General features: G+C 39.1%; 2 protein-coding genes across 3 annotated transcripts in view; one reads left to right on the top strand and one right to left on the bottom strand.

The window, feature by feature from the left end:
- Positions 1–10,419, bottom strand: part of pik3c2a (phosphatidylinositol-4-phosphate 3-kinase, catalytic subunit type 2 alpha) — a 62,215-nt gene extending 51,796 nt beyond the window's left edge. The window contains exons 1-2 of the mRNA XM_074676982.1: positions 10,304–10,419; positions 2,579–3,824 (exon numbers count right to left, since the gene is read on the bottom strand). Of these exons, the coding sequence (XP_074533083.1) occupies positions 2,579–3,742 (1,164 nt within the window). The 5' untranslated portion in view covers positions 3,743–3,824; positions 10,304–10,419. The remainder of the gene's footprint in view (positions 1–2,578; positions 3,825–10,303) is intronic.
- A 1,954-nt stretch (positions 10,420–12,373) lies between these two features.
- On the top strand, positions 12,374–23,620 carry LOC141796308 (nucleobindin-2-like). Of its 2 annotated transcripts, XM_074677345.1 has the most exons (13): positions 12,374–12,510; positions 14,819–14,956; positions 15,714–15,821; positions 16,852–16,984; positions 17,203–17,306; positions 19,649–19,834; positions 19,979–20,069; positions 20,152–20,210; positions 20,359–20,451; positions 20,649–20,738; positions 21,798–21,968; positions 22,051–22,105; positions 22,686–23,620. In XM_074677345.1, the coding sequence occupies exons 2-13, from the start codon at positions 14,819–14,821 to the stop codon at positions 22,769–22,771; spliced, it is 1,314 nt and encodes a 437-aa protein (XP_074533446.1). In that variant the 5' UTR covers positions 12,374–12,510; the 3' UTR covers positions 22,772–23,620. The 2 variants fall into 2 exon arrangements, with proteins under 2 accessions (XP_074533446.1, XP_074533447.1); XM_074677346.1 differs by lacking the exons at positions 12,374–12,510; positions 14,819–14,956; positions 15,714–15,821 and adding an exon at positions 16,734–16,750.
- Positions 23,621–25,021: the final 1,401 nt, after the last annotated feature.

Genomic DNA, 25,021 nt, shown 5'->3' with positions numbered 1-25,021 from the left:
ATCTAAACGAGGACTCTGCTTGGGCTAGAGTAAGAGCTGTCTGCATGCTCTACCTCCAGATTTAAATTTGCAGAGAAAGCTTTAACAGAGAATGTGGTCTACAGAGTAAGAAAAGAGAAAGAGAATAGCAAATCCAGGGCAAGACTCCAGATTTAACTAAAGCTCACTCGTCCAGCGTAAGGCTGTATGCCCTACCTCCTCTGAACTCTACCAATTTAAGAAGACATGAGAGGAGAAGAGAAAGAAAGCAGGAAGAAGAGTTTGTAGAAAATGTGACAGGAAAATCCAAACGAGGACTCTGCTTGGGCTGGAGTAAGAGCTGTCTGTATGCTCTACCTCCAGATTTACTTTTGCAGAGAAAGCCTAAACAGAGAACTTAGTGTACAGAGTAAGAAAAGAGAAAGAAAATGGCATATGCAGGGCAAGAAGCAAACTTTCACTTAAGCCTACTCTTCAAGCAACAGGCTGTATGCCCAACCTTTCCTTTATATGTACCATTATTTAGAAAAGAACAGGAAAGAGAGAGAAAGGGGTCTGTCTTGGGATGTTTGAAAGAAAACAGAGATTGAAAGGAGGTAAGAAAAACCTTAGGCTGGAGTGAACACTTGACATGTAAGGCTGTATGCTCTACCTCCTCTCAACTCTACGAATTTAAGAAGACATAAGAAGAGAAGAGAGAGGAAGCAGAAAGAAGAGTCTGTGGAAGATGTGACGAGAAAACCAAAACAAGGACTCTGCTTGGGCTAGAGTTAAAGCTGTCTGTATGCTCTACCTCTAGATTTACATTTGCAGAGAAAGCTTAAATGCAGAATGTGGTCTACAGAGTAAGATAAGAGAAAGAAAATAACAAATCAAGGGCAAGAAACCATATTTGACTAAAGCTTACTCTTCAAGCAACAGGCTGTATGCCCTACCTCCCCTTTACTTCACCTTTATCAAGAAAAGCGGAGGAAAGAGGGCGAAAAGGGTCTGTTGTGAGATCCTTAAAGAAAACGGAGCTTACAGAGCAGGTAAGAAAAACTTCAGGCTGGAGCAAACACTTCACATGTAAGGCTGTATGCCCTACCTTCTCCTTCTTTCACATGTTAAAGGGGAGAGGAGGGGATAGAAAACAGAGGGTCAAGAACCACAGTGAGAGGCCTGATTTAGCTAAAACTCCCTCCTGCAGTGTTAGGCTGTATGCCCTACCTCCACCCAACTTCATCACTCTCCTGCTGCAGATGGTGCTGTTTGAATGTGTGGGACACAGAGACGCATCATTTCTGTTTCATAAGCAGCAATATTAGGAGCCAATATTTACCCAGCATTCAGCAGCTCGTAACTTCCTTCCCTGTGTACAAATATTGATCCACCCTGATGTAATGCACTGACGGATGTAACACAACCTTTTATCAACAGGAGGGGAAACGGCAGCGATGGCAAAAAGTGAGGGTTCATTCAGGACACCAGAGCGCAGCAGTTTACAGCCTTTTACGTTAATTATTCACCTGATGTGACATCAAGCATTAGTAAGGGACTCTAAGAAGATCTAGAGCAAGGGTCTTCAACCTGTGGCTCTGGAGCCTTATGCGGCTTCTTGATTCCTTTGCAGTGGCTCCTTGCAGCTTTAAAAAATATTATTGAAATACATATGTTTTCATTCTTCTTACAGAGGGTATTTATGATTAAAAGCACTGACACTAAATAAAATTAAGCCTTTACATTTTGTTGAACTAAATATGCAACACATCTGTGACTAAAGCTTTTTTTTTTTTTTTTTTACAATTTTTTTTTATTTCACTTTTTTGTCATTTTTCTCCAAATTAGAAAAACAATCCAATTTTTCCAACAATTTTTTTAAAATTCTTTAAAAAAATTTTGCAAATTTCAATATTCTTAGAATTTCTGGAAATTTATCAAATAATAAAAAAAATCAATTTTTAAAAGAAACTGCAAACTTTTGAAATTTTAACAATTTTTGAAAATTTAGTAATTTTCTAAATTTACAATTTTTCATTTTTTTGCAAATTTATGAAATTTTTGATTTTTGTCCAAATTTTTCCAGTTTCGAAAAATTTTGCAACTTATTGAAATAAACGTTTTTTTAATTGATTAAATTTACATCACAATACATTATTTTGAAAATTTAGTAAATTTTTGAAATTTCAATTTTTTACTTTTTTTCAAATTCATGAAATTTTAAAGTTTCGATTTTTGTCCAAACATTGCAGATTTTCAAAAAGTTTGCACCTTATTGAAATTTCTTTAATTTTTCAAATTGATGGAATTTACATAAGATTTTTTTCTTTATTTTTGAATCTTTGCAAATCTATCAAAAAAAAAAAAAAAAAGTCACCACATCTTTGTTTTCATAAACAAAAGAAACTTCTTGTTTACATAATTATTCGCTAAATTTTCCTGTGTTTAGATATTTATACCCTTTTTTGTCTTTACTGTGAAGATAAAGTAGGTTTTGTGGCTCCTGAATGACTTTAATCCGGGTGAGCTGAGGAAAAATGGCTCCTATGAAGGTAAAGGTTGCAGACCCTTGCTGTAGAGGCAGCACGATGAAAACTTTTTTATTTTCCAGTGATCCTACCTGGCTGTTTGGTTTGTGCTGAGAGGAGGTTCCTGGGATATTCAGCGAGTGACTCCTGGTGACAGCTGCTCCCGTTGAAGCTCTCCTCTGCTGTGAACGAACCGTCAAAGCTGCTTTCCCCTCTGGAGGGGGGCTGCTGCTGCCACCTGTGCTATTCCCTTCAGTCTCGAGCACTGCGTCCCAGGGATCCCCAGCAGAGGGTCCTGGTGCTGCCTCTGCAGGGCCTCCTGGTGCCGGGGATGCCTCCTCGCTCTCAGCTTTACGCTTTGTCAGCGGGTCCAGATCCAGCCAGTCAAAGCGGCTGATGCCGGAGGACTCCGTCACTGCTGGCTGCTGGGGTGGCGGGTTGGGTGCCAGGGAGGCTGTGCCGGCTTGAGAGGAATCTGGGTCAGTGCTGGCCGATTTGCCATTCTTCAAGTATTCTGAGGTGCTGGCAATCTTATCAAAAAGTTTGGCCATCTCCGGGTCCACGGCCGGCTGCTGGAAGACCATGGCAGCAGCCGGCTGGATGGGAGTGAACATGAAGGACGGCTGTGGCGCCGACATGGTCATGAAGGGGGACATGGTTGGAGTGAAGCCGTTCTGAAATGTGCCTGGTTTGGGGAAGGGGGCCGAGGGGAACACTGGGATGGGCTGGTGGGTGGGAGTGGACACGCTGGAGCTGGTCGAGGTGGGCAGAACAGGTGTCCACTGGCCACTCTGGAAAGGGGAGGAGCTACAGGCATGGCCCCCGGGGTAGGAGGCGCTGAGGTTGAACCCCAGCAGAGAGGGGCGGGGCGCCTTACTGTTCGCCCCAAAGTTCTCATCCAGGAGCAGCTTTTCAAGCTCCTCATTGGTCAGTTTGTCCACGTCTATGTCCCTGAACTTGTCCCGCTCTGCCTGCTTCTTGGTCTCGGGGAAGACGATGAGGTCCTTCTCTGGTCGGTGGGTGGAGGGCGATGGCTGAGGAGCAGTAGTGGTAGACTTTGATGGTTTGGGTTTGGGTAAGGATGAGGACGCTGCAGGGGAAGACGAGGGGGCTGAAGCTGGCAAAGTGTGTCTCTTCTCCCTTTGCAACTTGGCTAAAGCCTCCTCCTCCATGCGGAGGGCTTCTTCTTTACCCACAACCCCCTTCTGCTGGGGGACATCCAGCTTGAACCCATTACCGCTTGATATCTGGGCCATTCTGTCAACTGGGAGGGGCCATGAGTGTGTCAGCCTTTAAGTCAGTGAGGCCCAGGGGGCAGCGCAGCACTTCTTCAGACACCTGGAAAAAAAAAAAAAAAAAACATCATTTCTGAAGCTTCTCAAGTCGTTCAAAGTCACTCTGATCATCTGCAGTGATTGGACGTCACTGAGGCCTAGATTCAGGAGCCAGGCTCTGCCCGCTCAATGATTGGCTGCCGTTTGTCACGGATCGACAGCTTGGTAATTAGAGCCTGGAGTTTAAGAGGCCAAGGGCGATGATTAGGTTACATAACCACAGCATGGTCCACATCACTGGGATGCTGATAGAAGGATCACCTGTTTTAGATACAGCTCTTTATCATGTTGATCGTTTTGACCATTCAGCAGCTGGACTGACCACACACTGATACAAGAGTCCAGAAAACAACCGTGCAGAGTGATTAGTAACGTGGTGACATATGAGCCAAACAACACATCAACATAAAAACAGACAAAAAAATGTTTGAACATGAATATCAAGTAAAAAAAGCAAGAAACGAATCAAGTTAATTTTTTAAACCCCTGTTGGCAGATTGTTTTGTGTTTAAAAGTATTCTAGGTGTCAGTTTTCTTGTTTTATATCTTGAAATCAGACATTTTCTGGACTTCTCAGGTGAATGTGGCTCATGTGAAGTCTAATAAGACGATTAAAAAAAATAAATAAAGCATTAACACTTGTGCAAATTTCAGTTTTGCTGTGTAATCTGAGCAGAAACTGTCAGTAGGGCTGCAGCTGTGGAATATTTTAGTATTTGAGTAATCTACTGGAGATTTAATCGATTAATCCATTATCGGTTAATCGACCGCGCTTAATCGATTAATCGATAATCAATTATTAGTTAATTGATTAATTGGATAAAACATTTTTATGCTTAGTTAAAGAGCACTTATTTTTCAAATGAAAACTTGTTTGAATCAAGAGAGAAAACAATGAATTCAGGTGATAAATTTGAATTTCAATGAGCTCTGATTAGAAAATGACACTTTTTAACTAGGAATCAGATTCTTGATCAGAGCTTGAGTCTTGGCAGTGGTCAGACTGAAATGATCATCCCCAGAACATTAGAGCACCTTGGGCTCCAGAGCTACTTAATGTTTTATCAATCAATGACTTTTGAGCCAAATTGCCAACTCCATTTCACTCTATTATTAGAGCTCTGACAAAGTAACACAGCAATATATTACGATACTTTCACCTCTGATGCATCATCACTACTGAAATAGATAAATCATAAAAAAATAAGTTTTTTTTAAATACAAAAAAATAACTTTTTTATTTTTGCAATTTTTGAATTTTTTGCAATTTTTCACATTTCTAAAAATGTTTTTTTTTTATTTTAGATTTTTTTAAACTTCTATTTTTTTAATATGCAAATTTATGAAAACAAAAAACTGAGAAATCACATGCACAAATTTATAGATAAAAAAAAATGTTTGGATAATTATTGACTAGATTCTTACTATGCACACAATTTTATTCACTTTTTTGTCTTTATTGTGAAGATAAAGTAGATTTTGTGTCTCCTGAATGACTTTATTCCAGGTGAGCTGAGGAAAAATATCTTCAATGATATTTTTACTACTTTTCTCCTGTGTTTGTCTGGAGATCCTACATGTAATCATGGCTGCATTGTTTACATGTGAAATCAGCTGTTAGCAGCCTGTAGCATGTCAATGTTAACTGGTGCTAGGCCAGATGTTTCCCCACAAGGTGAGGAGAAGGAGGTGAGGACGACGTGCTGGTTCTCAGGTGTGAGCTAAGAAGTGACGACATGGACCTGTCCTTCCATCCATCGTTATTGGGAACGTAAGATCTATCTCCAATAAGATGGACGAGCTAGCTGTGCTAACCCAGCAACAGAGGGAATACCAGAGGGCAGAGTAGCATCATGCTATTCACAGACATGGCTAACAGAGCTAACAGCAGACACCAAGGCCACATGTGAAGAGCTTCACCTGCTGTGAGCAGACAGGATCCAGGAGACAGAGACTGAACAGACTGCTGAAGAAGCTCAGTCCTGGACCCTGTGGAGGTGGAGGCTGGCTGACTGGACAATGATGGACAAGCTGTCAGCATCTATTTTATTATGGAGCTTTTAACACTTTCTATACACTTTCTTACTTTGGTTTTTTAGATTGCTGCTGTGACTTCAATTTCGTTGTACTTTTTACAATGACATTTAAGTTTTATTCTATTCTATTCTATTCTATTCTATTCTATTCTATTCTATTCTTTTCTAATCTATTCTAAAGGTTGGAGCTGATGTATAACTGGTGTCAACCTGTGCAACTGAAGACTAGTGGTGCTAGCTCTGCTAGTGTTAGCCTCAGCTAACTAACCAACTTGGCTTTTCTCTGATCCTGTGTTCAGCTGTAACAAAGTTTGTCTCCTCCCCTTTAAACTTGCTGCCTATTCATAAATTTGATTTCTGATTAAAGAAATGGGAAATGTGCTGCAAGAAAACATCTCTGCTCTGTACCTCTGCAAAAAACAACAACTGAAAGTAACTCCAACAAGATTTGACACTTTCAACCAGAAAACACGTCGTTAGCAGGACGACTAGCAAAGAGCTAAGAAGAAGCATCGCTCTGCCCTCAGGAGTCACACAGACCATCGAGTTCATCACAGGAGCTTCAAGGTAGAATCATCTGGAAAGTAATAATTCATGTTTCTTCCCCAAACTGGAGCAACACAACTTGTTGCCTACCGCGGTGAAAGTAAAAGACTTTGGAAACAACTTAAAACCAAGACACCAGCGTGAACCTGAGACAGGTTGAACTTCTGTTTGTTGCTCCTCTTAAAATATCATCCATCAGTGATGATGACTCCTGCCCTGTGACGCTTAAAGAAAGCTGTTGTTAGAAAACTGGATGTGGAGGGAACAACAGCCTAAAACCTGAGAAAAACATCCCAGCAAAGAGTGTTTTGTGGTCCTAAAATGACACAGCGCCTTCTCAAAGCAACCATTCATCCAACGATCACAGTCCCAGGGTTGAGTGAGTTCCTTCCCTCCCCAGGCGTCACGGCCTCTCCTGAGCCTCCCCTCCCATTGTGGTGGAGGAGGCTGGCTGTGCTGGGGCTCGGGCTAGCCTAGCACTATTGTGCAGCTGAGGAATTTGGCATGCTAAGCAGCCCGACGGGTCTGTGTCTCTAGCTCTCTTTCTTCCTCACGCCTTCTCTCACTCTGTTAGCGTTATGTTAGCGCCACGGCACCAAGGCTGTCTTATCAGCTGTGCTCACACCAGCAGGCTGCGACAATGTGGCTGCATTCATTAAGTTTCCCACCAAACGAGCGTGGGGCTAATTTCACGAAGGTCATAGTCCTCTAGAGCCGGTCAGGAGCTGATGGTTTGATTCTGTGCAGGAAAGTCACATGATCAAAGTGGAGCAGTCCATCCATGTGTCATTGATTGTGCACACAGTGTGAAAACAGAGAGACATGAACTTGGAGTCACTTTTCTAGAGTCTGGAGGCCACAACCTCTGACCTGATCCAGACTTTTCACAGAAACTTCTTCCAGATCCTCTCTGCAAGCCACGCTACGAAGCATAAACAGAGTGAACAGAGTGTTGAAGCGTTAAAGATCAGGCTCATTTGTTGATGGAGAAGTCACAGAAAAGGCAGCAAAGATGCAGACTAAAGATAACATGTGTAACGTCCATACATGGCAACATGAGACGTAAAGAATGGAGGAAATTTCCACTTAAGGAAAAATCCAGAAGCAGCCAAAACAAATAGTGCAAACCTTCCTCAGCGGCACCACGGGAGAGGATGGCAGAGCCACGGTCCTGCAAGAGCTGCTCTCATTTCAAACCTTCAGCTTAAAGGTAGAGTCTGTAGGTCTGTTTGAAAAATACATCAACTTTTACAGGAGTAATCCTGCGCAGTCGTCTCCTCTGAGCCTCTTTGCATGTGTGTCAGTGTCTGTGTCTGCCTCTACCCCCTCCTCTGCCTGGATGCCGATGTTTTTGTTGTGTTGGGACGTTTCTGGGTAGAGAGTAAGTGTGCCACTCTCAGCACGCCCAGTGACTTTGCGTGTTGATTAGCAAATGGAAGAAGCTAATCAGAGCAGCTAAGACAGCGGATGTAGCACGGAGGAAGAAAAACAACCACCTGTGTCAAACACCTGTGGTTTGCTTGTACTAACATGTTAAGTCAGGGGCACGGCTCTCGAGTCTCTCCCACGTAGAAACGTGATGCTACAGGTGGTTGCTGGGCTAGAGAGTGTACCGTGTACCCCATACCCCTTTCCTCTGATTGGCCAGCTCGGTGGAGGCCTGTGGAGGGTGGAGCTACGGGCAGACCTTGGTGATTAACGTGTCACGAATCTTACAAGTTAGAAGATCCTTATGTGCTGACCTTGGACATCTGCATGTTTATGATCAGTCACACGTGTTACTTAAATCTACTCCATGCTTTATGGTAGCATCATTAGCTTGATTAAGCTACTCAGGCTGATAAGAATAACCTCTAAAACACATTTACGTGCAGACTTTTCCTGATAATACACGAGGAAGGAATCTAAGGACATGATATCTCCTGGTAGGACTGAGTGAGTTTGTCTCTAACAGCTGTGAAAGGTTCAGGTGTTGACAATAAACTTGGCAGTTGAGCAAAGTACGGTGAATGCATCATCTCTTTAAAGGGAAATAAGTAACCAGGTCAAGTTTATGGATCCATGAGCTTCATCTATTGGTTGACGCGTGGCAAAAGGAATCTAGTTAAAAATCCTCAGAGTCTAACACATAACTACACGTCTGAAATCCTGTATGGAGCCCAAACTAGTCATACATAAAACTGAGATTTAATAACCAAAACACCCTGTAGTTGTAATTAGTAAATGATAAATTGTGATATCCACCTATTTTGGGAATCATATCAAAGATTTGAGAATCATTTGGGAGTTAAATCATCAAATTTCAGCAGCTTCAATGTTAAGATTTTGGTTTCCTTCTCTCTAGTCTCACAGTATTTTGAATATCCTGCATGTTGGGTGAAACAAGACACATAAAAATACTGATTTGCATATTTTTAAACAAATTTCTGTCAACTGTTGCATGATTCAGGAGGATGTTTTAGATCAGGGATCTGCAAAATCTACTTTATCATCATATAGTGAATAAATATGTAAACTTTTTTTAATTCATAAAATTTTACATGTGATGTCTTAATTTTTTTGTTTGTTTTGATTAAGTTGCAAAAATGTTAAAAATTTACCAAAATTACAAAAAAAATGAAATGTCAAAAATTTGCAAAAAAATAAATAAAAATAATTTAAAATATATGCAAACATTTTATTTTAAAAAAATCAAATTTTGAAAAAAAATAAAATAAATAAATAAAAAAAAGATTAAATTGATAAAGTTTGTAAAAATTTCTAAATTTTGAAAGACCACTTTAATTCAAGAAAAAATAAAGAAGAATAAAATTTCTTTATTTTAATAATGTTCTTTTTTTTTTAAAGCTACAAAGAGTCACTGCAAAGGAGTCAAACAGCCAAGGTTGCAGACCATTGTTTTTTTAGTCATAAGTGGAAAATATCAGTGGCAAAATGTGTGCTTAATGTTTGTACTTGGGTGCAAGATCTTAAATCAAACAGTGAACTGAACATTTTTCATTTGTAACAGCAGAAAAACACTCATAATCAGTTTCAGCTCTCCTCTGTGTAAACAGACTCACAAATAGAGAATAGCCAAAGTAGTTTGTTGTTTATTTGAGTTTTCATGAGCCAAAAGCTCAAGTGTTCAGCCAATTACTTCAAAGAACAGGTGTTTCCCCTGATTCCAGGTGAGCACCTGAGTATTGTGTCATCAGGTAACATTTCTGAGCGTGTCTGAGACGTGACTGACAGATCAGATAGATGACATTAGAGATGAGGATTTCTTCCACCTCTGCCAAGGCTTTAAACTGTAAAAGACTCGTCTTATGTAATTATCTGTGCACATCTCCAGGAGCTCAGCGAGCAGACCTGTCGGCTGATGCTCACCTGACACCGAGTGATGCGTTGTGAAATGTCAGTGTGTAGTGACGGAGAGAAAAACTCACAACACACAAACACTTTCACGACTCCATTGCTTTTCTATTTGCGTATAAACCGATGAAATGAAAGTACTCTGGCTCGGTTACCCTGGCAGGGAGCTCAAGTGTCACTTCTGGATACTTCTGGAGCGGTTTGAACTTTAACTTTCGACTTTGTTGGATGCTAAGTTTGTTAGCCGCTACACCAAACAACACGGCGCACAAAGAGGCGAGTTTGTACTTCACAGAAACATCTAGTGACTAAACTTAGCCTCACAACAGCCACGTACATGTCTGTAAGACTTTTAAAGACACTGATACAGTATTTCAAAAAGTACCAAGACTACTAACTGCTTTGGTCCTGCCAACAACAAGAAGAAATGCAGCTCCGCTCTACGCTAACGGCTGTTTACTACGCAGCCGCAATCTCAGATTTCAGGTAACTACAACATAAAAGTTAAATCAGTCAACATTTACAGGACAAAAGGTTAGTTTCTCACCTTTTAGCGGTGCGGTGTTTGGAGCCATTTTTCCTGCAGCTGCATTTTTTTCCATCCACTTGCAGTGAGGGGACGTCAGTTCCTGTGGAGGAAGGCTGCTTGGAGTTTGGGTTCGGTGGCTCTGTGCTCGGCTCGGGCTGCGCTGCACGTTAGGAGGGGCAGCAGCGACACCAAGTGGACAAACATGGGTAGTGCATGAATGTACGTCATGGTTCTGTAGAAGTGTTTTGATTTTTTTTTAATCTTTATTTTGTCCCTAACAATGATATTTCATAGGGAAGAGGATTGGGTTCAATAAAAAAAATAAAAATACGTTCATATTTTTTCAAACTTTTTTTTTTTTTAATGAAAAAGTCGAAATTCAGGGATTAAACACAGAATTAAGGCTTTTATTTACCCAGAAGTCTGAGATTGAAGTCAGAATTCAGTGATTAAAGTTAGAATTCTGACTTTTTTTTTGCTCTGGAAAAAAATAGGAATATAACAAAAGTGTGTCTTTTTTTTTTTTTTTTAAGTGGCCCTTATCCTCTTCTGTTATTTCTTAAGTAAATTTCATGAGGTATGCAGTACCCTCAAATACTTCAAATACACATCCAAACATTTAAAAGTCTATCAGGGAAAACAATAATGAATTATAAGATCAGATGAGAACTTTCAACAGCCTACAGAAAGAGACGTAAACATTTAAAGAAATTGAAATTAAGAGAAAAATATAACAACTTTAAACCATGCGTGATTCGTAATTATACATAGATTAGTGAGTGAAAAGAGGAAAGATTTTCCTCACCCAAGGGGAAATGTCAGATTGTAGCACATACTTTCAATAGCCAGTTTGTCTTTTGTGTTATTTTTGTTTTTCTTATAATAATAATAATAATAATAATAATAATAATAATAATAATAATAGGATGAGTGACAATAAAAAATAATAATGATATGTCCAGAATTGTTTTGTAGCTATTTTATCAGAGAAAAAGTCAAAATTCAGGGATTAAAGTCAGAATTCTGGCTTTTTTTCCTCTGGAAAAAATAGGAATATAACAAAAATGTGACTCACTTTTTTGTTGTTGTTGTTGTTGTTGTTGTTGTTGTTGTTTTTGTTTGTTTGTTTTAAGTGGCCCTAATTCTCCTCTATTAAATTCATGAGTAAACTTCATGATTTAATATGATGAGGTACCTTTATATACTCAAAACAGGTCTAAAAAATTAAAAGTCTATCAGGAAACAAAAATGAAATACAAGCTCAGGTGAGAACTTGCAACAGCCTACAGAAAGAGAAATCAACATTAAAGAATTAATTAATGAATTTTTAAACAAATTTAACAAATATAAACTATGCATGGTTCTTACTTTTACATAGATTAGAGAATGGAAAGGGGAAATAATTCCCCTTGTACAAGAAGAAATGTCAGATTATAGCACACACTTTCAATAGTGAGTTTGTGTTTTGTATTATTATTATTATTATTATTTTTATCATTATTATTATTATTATTGTTATTATTATTCATTTATTTTTTTATTCTGCCCTATCATAAAAAAATATCACTTGAATATAAAAAGATAAACTTCTAAGCTATAAGAAAGATTTTTATACCTATTTTAAAAAATCGTAAATTAAGAATTTTATAGAAAGAACTAAATGAAATGGTTTAAAAATACTAAATCAGAGAATAAAATAAGAGAAGCACGGAATAAATCAGTAAATAAAAATCTTGAGTGACGCTTAGTTTCACTCTGCTTGTTTGAGGCTGAAACTAACGTCCCCTTTAACATTATTTATCATGAATGCTCCTTGTTGACAGGTTAATCGTTAATTCTTGCATCAAACGGTGACTCCGCCCTCGTGGGGGGTTGTCTGAGCGCCACGTACAGTTTGTCTCAACGCACCTTAAGCCACGGGCTGACAGTTGATACACTTTGATTGACAGGTAAAGCCAACCAATCAGCTCTCAACGCGACTGTTTTGCAAAGAAAGTATACTTTCCCAGCCAATCAGAGCGGCTGTGGGCGGGGCGTTGCCATGGTGAACACAATCTTTTTTTCCTTTTTTTCCCCCTGTAGGTTTCAGCCATAGGAGGCTCGTAGTGAAGCGATGGGAGCTGTAAACACGCTCCGCTAGCTGGGAGCTCGGACAGGCGGAGGGAAAACAAACCGAGGAGGAAGAGAAGAGTGAAGAGAGGAGTAAAGAGAAGAGATAGCTCACGGTGAGTCGTGTTTAACGGGTTTAGGGCTTATTTTCCCGCTTTCTACCTCTGTGGGATAATGAATTAGCAACCACCTGCGCTGTGCCATCCTCTCTGAACCATCTGCTAGATGTAAATAACACCTGTAGCATGTTCACAGGAGGTTAGCATGAAGTTACAGGCCTTTATTTACTTCATACGTGTTTGTTTGGAGAGGAAGATTTATCTATAGATTTAATTTTAACATGTAACCGTGTTTCAGAGCTAAAAAATAGGAGCGGGCAACAATTGAACAGTCACTGCTCACTGTATAGTTCCCCTTTCCCCAGGCAGACATAGATCCCCATTCACTGACTGTCAGAAGATTATTTTATTTTATTAAATTTATGTTTTTATTGAGTTTTCAATGAGTAATACATACCCATACATACAGAAAGTTAAATTGAATTATAATTCAGGGCCCTCCTTTTTCTGTATCACACTCTCAATGTTTATCTCTATCCTACACCTGCTTTTTTTATCAAATAGCTAATAGTTATACATAATGTATAACCATTAGGTACCATTTTGATTTTTAGTTTAAGTCTCTGTGAGGAGTTTATAAGTGGTCTTGAAAAAGTCTCCATCTAGTTATCTGCCTGATCCTAATCCACACTTTAAAATCAGATTATCAGCACCAATAAAGGTTACTCTTAAATGCTATTTCCTAGCTTCCTGATAGGGTCGATTTCTGTGATTAATTTTGTAGTGATGGTGGACACTGGAGCCTAACTGTCAGACAGAAAAAGGACAGAAGAGCAGGAGAAAGATAAACATGAGAGAGATAGAGCACAAGCTAAAACACGAGCTAAAGGCTAAAACACAGGCTAAAGGCTAAGACATGAGCAAAAGGCTAAGACACTAGCTAAAGGCTTTGCCACTTGATAAATGCTAAAAAAGATGAGCAAAAGGCCAGAAGATGAGCTAAAGGCTGAAACACTCGCTAAAGGCTAAGACGCTTGCTGAAGGCTAAAACACTAGCTAAAAGCTAAAACACTTGCTAAAGGCTAGAACACTAGCTAAAAGCTAAAACACTCGCTAAAGGCTAAAACACTAGCTAAAAGCTAAAACACTCGCTAAAGGCTAAGACGCTTGCTGAGGGCTAAAACACTAGCTTAAGGCTAAAACACTATCTAAAGGCCAAGACACTTGCCAAAGGCTAAAACACTAGCTAAAAGCTAAAACACAAGCTAAAGGCTAAGACACTTGATAAATGCTCAAAAAGATTAGCAAAAGGCTAGAAGATGAGCTAAAGGCTAAAACACTTAATAAAGGCTAAAACACTAGCTAAAAGCTAAAACACTAGCTAAAGGCATAGACACTTGCTAAAGGCTAAAACATTAGGTTAAGGCTAAAACACTATCTTAAGGCTAAGACACTTGCTAAAGGCTAATACACTAGCTAAAGGCCAAAATAGAAGCTGAAGGCTAAAACACTAGCTTGCTTAATGCTAAAACACTAGCTTAGGGCTAAAGCATAAGCTAAAGGTTTAAACACTGGCTTAAGGCTACAACTGGAGCTTTAGGCTTAAACCGGAGTCAAAGGCTAAAACACTAGCTAAAGGCTTAAACACTTGCTAAAGGCTTAAACACCAGCTAAAGGTTACAACTAGAGCTAAGGGCTTTAACAGGAGTCAAAGGCTAATACACTAGCTAAAGTCCAAAATACAAGCTGAAGGCTAAAACACTAGCTAAAAGTTAAGACACTTGCTTAAGGCTGAAACACTGGCTAAGGGCTAAAGCATAAGCTAAAGGCTCAAAAACACTTGCTAAAGGCTAAGACACTAGCTAAAGGTTAAAACACTGGATAAAGGCTAAAACATGAGCTAAATGCTTTGACAGGAGTCAAAGGCTAAAACACTATCTAAAGTCCAAAATACAAGCTAAAGGCTAAAACACAAGCTAAATGCTAAAGCCCAGGTTAATGTGTTTGTGCTAATGTTGGCTCCAACTCACAGTCAGCAGTTATTCTGCAGTGGTCTGTTCAAACTTGAGAGTCTATCAATAAAATGAAGAGCCAGGTTACGTTAGCTCTGCTTGGTGAGGTTGGAGTTGGTAGATGAGCTCTGGTAGGACAGAACCAGGATTCACTAACGTTACACGTTACACACACATAGTCACATGAGCTATTGATTAATCGTATATGAAAGGATTAATCGAAAACAATTAATTGTATACTTGAGAATGTGTTCCAGTGCAGTTTAAAGGCTGTATAATATGTGCAACCATTTCAACGTGACATCACATTAAACCTTGCCATCTCGCTGTCTTCCTTTGACCTTCTGAACCAGATGCAGAGAGGCAAAGCCCTGGCCCACTGCGGCCTGGTTCTGCTCAGTCTGTGGCTGTGCATCCAGTCAGTGCCGATCAGCGTCGACAAGAGCAGCGACAAACCGGAAAAAGAGGAGCTGCAGCCCCCACAGAGCGCCGTGAGTCGGATCAATACGGAGACTTAATGTGTAGATATGAGTTTTAAGTGTTTCACAGTGAGTGTGCCTCAGCTGTGACAGAAATCAGACTGTGTTTAAAGTTCAGTAGCCTCTGGGTGAAGGTTCGACAGGAAATGTCATTTCTGTGCATTAAATGTGCAGCAACCTCAGAGGAAATGAACTGCCTCAAGATGCACAGAGGGGTTTGCTGCGAATGATTAAAGAGGGGTTAGTCTGCTTTCCAAACTTTTCACCAAGGATTTAAAAAACTACATGTTCAGACTTAAGGTGCAGATTTTCAAAACTTTACATATTCAGGTGTTTTGAAAAAGTTTTAAAAAACACCAAGTTTTGCACATAGCTGCAACCTTGACAGCCCTCCAGAGGGCTGGCCAATCAGAGAGAAGGGGGTTTGTGGAGCAGGGAGCCTTAAAGAGACAGCAGCTGTAAATAAAGGTTTCAGACAGAAGTGGAAATAAAGGTTTTCTGAAACAACAGGGAGAGAAAAATAGAGGTTTTTGAGCTTATATGAAGCTACTACAGGGTACCAGAAGGAAGAAACAAAGACTAAAAAAACACAATACCCCCTCTTTAATTTCACTCAACTTCATTTACGTAGCAACTTTCATAGACACAAGCAAAGTATGTCTATTTAGATACTTAAACAATCTAAAATGGGAAAAAGATGCTTAAAAACATGTATGAGTCTTTGTAGTGAATAAATAAGAGATGATTTGTTGATGTGTTTGTGCTTCAGGAAACTGGGCTGCACTACGACCGCTACCTCAGAGAAGTCATCGAGTTCCTGGAAAAAGACCCACACTTTAAAGAAAAGCTCAAAACGGCCAACATGGAAGACATCAAGGTATCTGCTCACTCACTCCCTGAAGACACTAAATGTTTCATCGTTTCTTTGTTGACATGAAATGTGCCCTACAACCACTGTTAGCATTTAAACAGCTTTACAAGCAGGAGCTAGCAAACACAGTTTCAAAATACCACTTCAAAGATGCAAGGATAGTCACATAAACTATTTGATTAATCGTATACAAAACGATTGATCAAATACAAAATGATTAATCAAATACTTGGAAATGTCTTCGATCCACATGGAAAACATCAAGGTATCTGCTCACTTCCTTCCTTGAGACACTAAATGTTTCATCGTCTCTTTGTTGACATGAACTGTGCCCTATGACCACCGTTAGCATTTAAACAGCTTTACAACAGAAGCAAGCAAACGCAGGTAAAAAAAAAAACACTTAGAAGATGCAAGAACAGTCACACAAAATATTCGATTAATCGAAAAACAAACAATTAATCGATTACAAAATGATTAATCATATACAAAACAATTAATCAAATACAAAACGATTAATCATATAAAAAACAATCGATCCTATACGAAACAATTAATCGTATACGAAACGATTAATCAAATACTTGAAAGTGTCTTCGGCCAACAGGGAAGACATCAAGGTATCTGCCCACTTCCTACCTGGAGACACTAAATGTTTCATTGTCTCTTCGTTGACATGAACAGTGCCCTACAACCGTTGTTAGCATATGAGCAGCATTACAAGCAGAAGCTAGAAAACACAGGTTAAAAAGAACACTTTAAAAATGCAAGGATAGCACACGAACTATTCGATTAATCATATACAAAACGATTAATTATATACAAAACGATTAATCTAATATAAAACGATTAATCATATACGAAACGATTAATCGGATACAAAATGATTAATCGAATACTTGAAAATGTTTTCAGCCAACATGGAAGACATCAAGGTATCTGCTAACTCACTCTCTGAAGACACTAAATGTTTTGTCGTCTCTTTTTGATGTGAACCGTGTTTTTGACCTGTGACTTGCTGATCCTCCTCCTGCAGAACGGGAAACTCTCCAAAGAGCTGAACTTCGTCCACCACAACTTTCGCACGAAGCTGGACGAGCTGAAGAGGGAGGAGATGAACCGGCTGCGGATGCTCATCAAAGCCAAGCACGACATCCAGGGAGGGAAAGGTGACGGAGCGTCAGATGTAGGCTGTGGCTGTTAGACGGGGGAGCAGGTAGCAGCGCAGCGCCAAATATGCACAGACTGGCCTGTCCGGCGTCAGCGGCTGGATGAATAGATGAATGGATGAATGGATGAATGGATGAATGGATGGATTGTGCTCAGCTCTCAGGGATGATGCAGCTCCAGTTACTGTCAGATATTCACCTGATGTGTCTGTGTGCAGGCTGGAAGGTGGACCACCAGGCTCTGCTCAGACAGTTTGAGCATCTCAACCACATGAACCCAGACACTTTCGAAGTGGAGGACCTGGACCGCCTCATCAAATCGGTTCGTGTGATCAATTCACTTCAATCTAAAGTTTTTACTTTTCACTGAACAAAAGTGAAAGTGATGTAAACACACACCCAGGTGTAAATGAGCTGGAGTAATGGACGGATAATCACACACAGGCTTAATACACATCATGACTCCAACAGCACGGCTCATTTCTTGTGTCAGGAATGTCTACTTTACGTCCCAAAGCAAAGTAAATAAGTCGACTCTGCTCCCTGTAAAATCCAGAGTCACTGTTAGAGTAATGAGTCACGGTGAATCCAGAGGAGACTGAATCTGTTCGTGGGGTTTGTTTTGGCGCAGCCAGAGCAAACAGATGAGTCACTTCAGAGAGGTAGCTGTTACAGTCCGTGGACTCACCGCCTGGAGCTGAAAACACACAGGGTGTGACGTGTTGGTGTCTGATTTCTGTTAAAGACCGTCTCGTTAGACTTCATATGAGCCACATTTGCCTGACAGGCCCAGAAAAATGTCTGATCTGAAGATATTTGAGACAAAAATGACGCTGAATTGCTTGTGAAGAGTAATTTTCCAGATGGTTGAACTACAGGTGTCGCAGAGCGAGACGTGCGTCGGCTTTCTCTCACACAGAGGGGACGCCTCGAGGGGGAACTGCATGTTGAACATTTCTCAGCTCATTTAGCAGGTTTAAGGCAGATGCTGCACCCAGAGATAGGCTTGCGAAGTGCGTCGGAGCTTCCTGTGATCTCAGGAAACACAATGGGGAAGTCACACCGTGTGTGCATGGCGTTGAGCTCCATTCTGAGCTTTTGTTTGTCTCTTCAGGGTCATTAACGGCTGCTTGGCAGAGATAAATAAGTGTTTGAGAGACTTTCAGGCTTGTCACACAGAATATTTCCACTCTACTTGCAGGGCTTAAGAGCAAACAGGGTCGATTTTGGCGCCCCCTGGTGCATTTGACCTCTTGATACTGCAGATCTGAGAGTGTTACTATCTTTGTAAAAACCTCTTCCTGCTTCTTTAAAAACACTTTCACGACTTTCTAAATGATCCTGAAATAGTCTCACTGTTATAATGTGCCTGTTGATAATGCACCATATAAATCTTTGTCTCCAGAGGGACGGGGCCACCAGCATCAGGCCAGCACAAACACGCAGAACACAGCAAGTGAGCTCGTCAGGGGCAACACAGGTTAACGTTGTAGAAATTAAAGTCATTCAGGAGCCACAAAATCTACTTTATTCTCACAAAAGGCAAAAAGTGTATTAAGTTCTAAACACAGTAAAAAATCTAGTGAAAAATTATGTAAATAAGAAGTTTTGTGTGTTTATAAATTGTTCATGTGATGTCTTAGTTTTTTACTTTGAATAAATTTGTAAATATAAAAAAATGGCAAATTTGTAATGTCATAAATTTACAAAATTTATTATTAATTCTATGAAATGCAAGAAATCCATCTCAAAAATTTGCAAAACTTTACAATAGTGATTTTGAAAAAATGCTAAAATTCTTTAAAAAAAAGGAAAATCTTTTTTTTGTCAAAAAATAAAATTCTGACAATTTGCAAAAATATGGAGACATTTTTTAAAAATTAAAATTACTTACTCTTAAAAACACTAGGAGTTTTACAATAATAAAAAAAAATAAATAAATAAGAATTTTAATTTAAAAAAATTGTGAAAATAAAAACAAGTGCAAAAATTTCAATAAAATTTGAAATGTTTAAACAATGTGAAATCTTTTTAATATGCAAAAATTAATAAAAAATTTTAACTTTAATTTTTTTGGGATAATTTCTTATTTTTTGAAACAATACTTGAATTGGATTACTTATATTGATTATATTGCTCAACTTAATTTTATTCATTAAACTTAAATTTTTTACAATTTTGCAAATTATAAAATTTGTGAAAAATTTTGAAATTTGCAAAAATTGAAAAATGAAATTTAATAATTTTAAATAATTTTTTAAATTTTGAAATGCTATTTGAATTTGATAACATATATTGATTATATTGCTCACCTAATTTTTTACATCTTAATCAGTATTTTCTTCCAGATTTGTCTTTTTTGTGTATTTATATATTTTACTTGGGCTGTTAATCTGTGGAAAAGAGATATAAAGTTTATACATTATACAAATGTTTATGCACTGCACCTTTAAATGAGATTTCAAAGCAAACCCAGGCAGTGACCTTTTTAGCATCACTAAACCAAACCACCCCTGAACCAACAGCGGTTAAACCTGTTAAACCTATTTCCTCTCAGGTGTGATCTCTGAGGCGTCTCTGTCACACCGTGGCTTCATAGGGATGTAAACACTAAATAACTGCTCGATGTAATTCAAACTAGTTTGTTTTTACTCTCATCCAAAGGCGACCAAAGACCTGGAGAACTACGACAAGTCTCGCCACGATAACTTCAAGAATTATGAGATGATGAAGGAGCACGAGAGGAGGGAGCGCCTGAAGGCCATGAGCGAGGAGGACCGCAAGAAGGAGGAGCAGCTGTACGAGGAGATGAGAAAGAAACACGCCGACCACCCCAAAGTCCACCACCCGGTAAGACTCCTGCAGGAGGAGGGATGACACTTGGCTTTCCCTGTGGTTGGATTCGTTAAAACTGAACTGTTCAACATGGTGTGTGTGTGTGTGTCTGTGTGTGTGTGTGTGTGTGTGTGTGTGTGTGTGTGTGTGTGTGTGCAGGGCAGTGAAGACCAGCTGAAGGAGGTGTGGCAGGAGGCAGACGGTTTGGACCCTGACGACTTTGATCCAAAGACTTTCTTCAAAATGCACGGTCAGTAACAGGAAACAGACGTCGTCTAAACTTCAAACTCCTGTAGGAGATTCTGATCCAAGTCTGTCCCTGTGTGCTGCAGACAACAACGGAGACGGATTCCTGGATGAGACTGAGCTTGAAGCTCTCTTCACCAAAGAGGTAAGAGGTTAAAATCTGCACATGCTCAGTCTGAACATCCAGCACTGCTCCTGTATATTCACGTCTACCATATGAGAGAGCAGAACACCCCCTCTTTAAGGACGGCGTGTCAGGTTAATGATGAGCTTTGTCTTTATTTGTGTTGAAGCTGGAGAAAGTGTACAACCCTGAAAACGAAGAGGACGACATGGTGGAGATGGAAGAAGAGAGGCTACGCATGAGGGAGCACGTGATGAGTGAGGTGAGCGCCAGCGTTACCCAACGTGTTTAAAGGTTCCTGTGTGTCAACAAACCAGAGATTCACAGGTTTCAACATTTTCTACAATTCCACAATTTCACAACCAGGGATCTCTGTGATCAGTCTCTGTACTGATCCATGTGAAATCATTTACTGTGGATAATTCACTCACCAAAGCAGCTTCCTGTGTTCATGTTCAGGTGGACACCAACAAAGACAGACTGGTGTCGCTGAATGAGTTCATGGCTGCCACGAAGAAGGAGGAGTTCACGGAAAAGGAGGAGTGGGAGGTGAGAGGGAGATCTGTCAGGAGAGTTTGTTTTTTTAGGAAAAAAGTTTATCAGTTTCAGATTTCACTGACTTGACAGCTTTACTTAGGCTCTGGACCAACAGTCTTCAACCTGTGGCTATGGACCCTCATGTGGTCCTTTGACTCCTTTGCATTGTCTCCTTGTAGCTTTAAAAAATATTACTGAAATAAAGATTTTTTATTTTCTTATGGGGGTATAAATTAACATTTTATTGAACAGAAGATGCATCAACTCTTGCAATAAAGCCTTTAAATTTTTTGAGATTTTTGCCAATTTTTTTTCACTTTGTAATTTTTTTTTTTTTTTTCACATCACAAAATATTTTTTTTGAAGATTTTGCAAAATTGTTGAATTTCTGCAATTTTTGCAGGTTATTTAAATCGCATATTTTTTTGTGGAATTTAAATATATTTTTTTACAGTTTTTTAATTAAGCAAATTCTTTATTTTCTTGAATTAAACAAAAATAATTTCTGCAATTTTTTGCCAATTATTGGAATTCCAAATTTTTGCAATTTTTATTATTATTATCTTTTATTTAAGTAAGCAAATTCTTATATATATTATGTTTTAGTTTTTTTGCAAATTTATAAAACTTTGGCAAATTTTTTAAATGAAAAAACTTTGGGAATTTTTTTTAATTTTGCACTTTTTTTTGCTACTCATTGAAATGACTCAAATTTAGCAAGTTTATGTAAATATATATAAAAAAAATTCAAAAATATTTGCAGATTTTTCGAAAATAAAAACTTAGACATTACTGGTAAATATTTTTGAACACAAAAATATTTTCCTATAGATAATTATTCACTAGGTTTTTACTTTGTTTAGAATTGTATCCACTTTTTTGTCTTTATAGTGAAGATAAAGTAGATTTTGTGTCTCCTGAATGACTTTAATCCAGGTGAGCTGAGGATAAGCGGCTCTTTGAGAGTAAAGGTCGTTGACCCCTGGTCTTGGAGTCTGTGGGCTGCAGAAAGACCCAGATGTGTTTTATCACCATCCTTTCATTAACGTCTAATGGTCGCTGCTTCCTCAGACTTTGGATCAGAACCCTCTGTACACGGAGGAGGAGATGCTGGAGTTCGAGCGACATTTGGTCAACGAGGAGAGAGACATCAACAAGAAGACGGCGGAGCTGCAGAGACAGAGGGAGGAGCTGGAGAGGAAGCAGGAGGAGCTCAACGCTCAGAGGATCGGCCTACAGCAGGTGGGGAACGCTCCGTGGACGACGCTCGTTTCCTTCTTCGTTTGTCCAGAAAGTTCCTCATCCTCCTCTTTCCTTTCCTCAGGCGGTGGAGCACATGGAGCGGACGAAGGCCCAGAGCATGAAGGCTGAAGTCAACCGTGAGTGTCGCTAGGATCACTTTCCTTTTTTCCTTCATCACTGTCCTTCATTTTTTTTATTCCTTACGTCCTTCCTCCCACTCCTTCCTTCCCTTTCCTCTTTACCTTCATTCCTTTCCTTGCATTCTTCCTTTTCACGCTTTCTTCTTTTTAATCCCATCCTTCTTCCTTCTCATCTTCCCATCATCCTTACTTCTTATCTTTTCTTCCTTTTTTTGTCCTTTTTCCTTCCTTCCTTCCTTCCTTCCTTCCCTATCCTCCTTTCCTTTCCTCCTTCCACTTTAACCTCCATTACTTCTTTTCTTTCTTCTTTTCTTTCATCCTTCCTTCTTTTACTTAATTCCTATCTTTCTTTCATTCCTTACTCCATTCCTTTCCTTCCCTTCCTTAATTTCCTTTCCTTCCTTCCTTCCTTCTGTTATGTGTGATGTCAAATTATTCTGGAAATGAAAGTCAGTCTGTGACCACGTTTGCTGTGACCACGTTTGCTGTGACCACGTTTGCTGTGACCACGTTTGCTGTGACCACGTTTGCTGTGACCACGTTTGCTGTGACCACGTTTGCTGTGACTCTGTTGCAGAGGGCGGGGCTCCAGTCGCTGACGCTGATCGAGCTCCAGGTCTCAGCCAACCGGTGCAGGAAGTCCCAGTGCAGAGCCACTCTTAGCAGGATCCGCTACCCCTGTGTGTGTGTGTGTGTGTGTGTGTGTGTGTGTGTGTGTGTGTGTGTGTGTGTGAGTGTGTGTGAGTGACTGTGAGCCTGCCTGTGTGTGTGTGCGTTGCCTTTTTTCATTTGAAGCCCATTTGAAGACGTGTTCAGACTAAAACCAGCGCTGCACCCAGACGAGCTGAGCTGCGGCGCTGCTCCAGACTCCTCGTGGACCCTGACCCTCTGGTTTTGACCTTTTGACCCTCCTGGACTTGGTTCTGTAGAGGTAGCACTCTGTGGTGAATAGGGCAGGATTTGGGCCTGGACAGTGAATGTTGTGATGAGTAGAAACACTGGAGTTTCTGTAGGAGTCAGACTTTGAAGTTTATTTATAAATCCTGTGAGAGGAGCTCAGACTTTACTGTAGAGATGAAATCCTGCTGCCCCCTCATGGAGGAAATGACAGAACTAACATTCCTGCCAGTTTTATGTTTCAAAATGGAATTTTCACAACATATTATTCATAATAACGTCCTAAAAATATCATGGAAAACAACAAACCTCTTTCTCTAACTCATTTGTATTTAGCTTTAAGCTGTCAGTATCAGTAGCAACAGTTTTAAACAAACAGAGGACTGCAACCACAAGTCTTTGCACCAAATAATTTTGTTTAAAGGTTAAATTACTCTATTTTTTATACAAAGTTATATTGACAGATTAACTCACTGGCTGCCAGACATTTTTAGAGCATTAAAGACCCACTGAGGATTATTTTCTACGAGTGTCAACACCAAAACTACCAGAAGGAGAGTTGACGCTCCACTTTTACCTCTCTCTTCCTGTTTTTGATCCAAAAAACAGAGGAACGCACTTACACACATTACGAGTCTGCAACCTTTACCTCATCAGAGAGCCACAAAATCTACTTTATCTTTACAATTACGTCTATAAAATGTATTGAAATCTAAACAGTCATATTTGGTGAATAATTATCTCAGCAAAAAGGTTATTTTTAAAAAACTGTACATGTAATGTCTTAGTTGTTTATGTGTAATGAATTTGCAATGTAAAAAAAAATATATATATATCAATTTTAATGTAAATTTTGAATATTGATCACATTTTAACAACTTCAAAACTGAAGAATCAATTTCAAAGTTTTGCAAAATTTTACAAAAAAAAGGAATTAAAAATGTGCAAAATTTTTCAAAAATTTGTAAATAAGAATTGAAACTTCAAACATGTTTTACTTTTCAAAACATTGTAAAAATGTTTTTAAAAATTCTAAATTTTTCAATTCAACAAAATTAAGTTTAAATAATTAATTTTAAAAATTAGAAATTGCAAAAAATTTTAATAATGTAGAAAAGTTTTAAAATATTTTGCTTTTTTTTATTTGCAAAATTAAAAAAAAAAAGTATAATTTAAAAAATTGGCAAATTGTTTTTTATTTTATTTTATTTTTTTGCTAAAATCTCAAAAAGACCCTTGGTGTAGCTATTATTAACTGTAGCTGTCGCCCAGGCTGCATTAGCTAGTTTATTATAATGAGTGATTTTTAAATACAACCAACAACTCAAAACAAAGGATTGTATATCTGCTAAAAATTTCCCTAACACGAGAAATTTGTCAAACCCCTAAGTGAGGAAATGGGACACCACTTCCTGTCTCACATCTTCTCAGATCGATGCTGATCTCATCCAAAGAGACGCCCGCTGCCACCAACAGCAGTTCACAAGCCTGATACTGACTGACAAGCTCCACCAGACCCTACTGAAAAATACAGTTAACCTGAAAAGATGCTAACGGCAGCCAGTGAGTTAAGTTTGGTCAGTTATCACCGCTGCGCAAAGAGAATTTTCTTTTACAGATGAGGTTACATAGATCTAAATGATTTAATATAATTTTACCTGTTGGTGTCAGGATCGTGTGGATCATGAAGTGTTTGTGTGTGAATTGTGCGTCATTATAATTTTATTTATTTTTCCACTGATAAGAACTGCAGGAAGTCGATGAAACAGGCTTTAACTCAAGGCCAGGTGTTCATTTAATTTGTATCTCTGTTTCAAAATGCAGCCAAATCTGTGTCCGCTCCCTGATTGGATGAAACTTGTTTGAATGTGGAGAATAAATTGAATGAGCTCGCAGATGTGTGTGTGTTTTCTTTTATTAAGAGAAAATCAGATTACAGGTTAAAAACAAAAGTTTCCATCAGATTTCAACATAGAAAAGACTTCACCTTGAAGTTTCTTTGAATCATGCAGCTGA

The sequence above is a fragment of the Halichoeres trimaculatus genome, unplaced genomic scaffold, assembly GCF_033239565.1.
Source record: "Halichoeres trimaculatus isolate MK-OKI-2021-1 unplaced genomic scaffold, fHalTri1.1 fHalTri1_scaffold_10, whole genome shotgun sequence".
Classification (NCBI taxonomy): domain Eukaryota; kingdom Metazoa; phylum Chordata; class Actinopteri; order Labriformes; family Labridae; genus Halichoeres; species Halichoeres trimaculatus.
The sequence above is the reverse complement of the archived record's forward strand: the minus strand, read 5'-3'. Positions and strand labels throughout refer to the sequence as shown.

Excerpts from the sequence above, each read along its gene's own strand:
- LOC141796308 (XM_074677345.1), top strand. The coding sequence starts at position 14,819 with ATGCAGAGAGGCAAAGCCCTGGCCCACTGCGGCCTGGTTCTGCTCAGT. Across the intron at positions 16,985-17,202 it reads CGACATCCAGGGAGGGAAAG|GCTGGAAGGTGGACCACCAG; the intron begins GTGACGGAGCGT and ends GTCTGTGTGCAG. Across the intron at positions 20,739-21,797 it reads CGGAAAAGGAGGAGTGGGAG|ACTTTGGATCAGAACCCTCT; the intron begins GTGAGAGGGAGA and ends CTGCTTCCTCAG.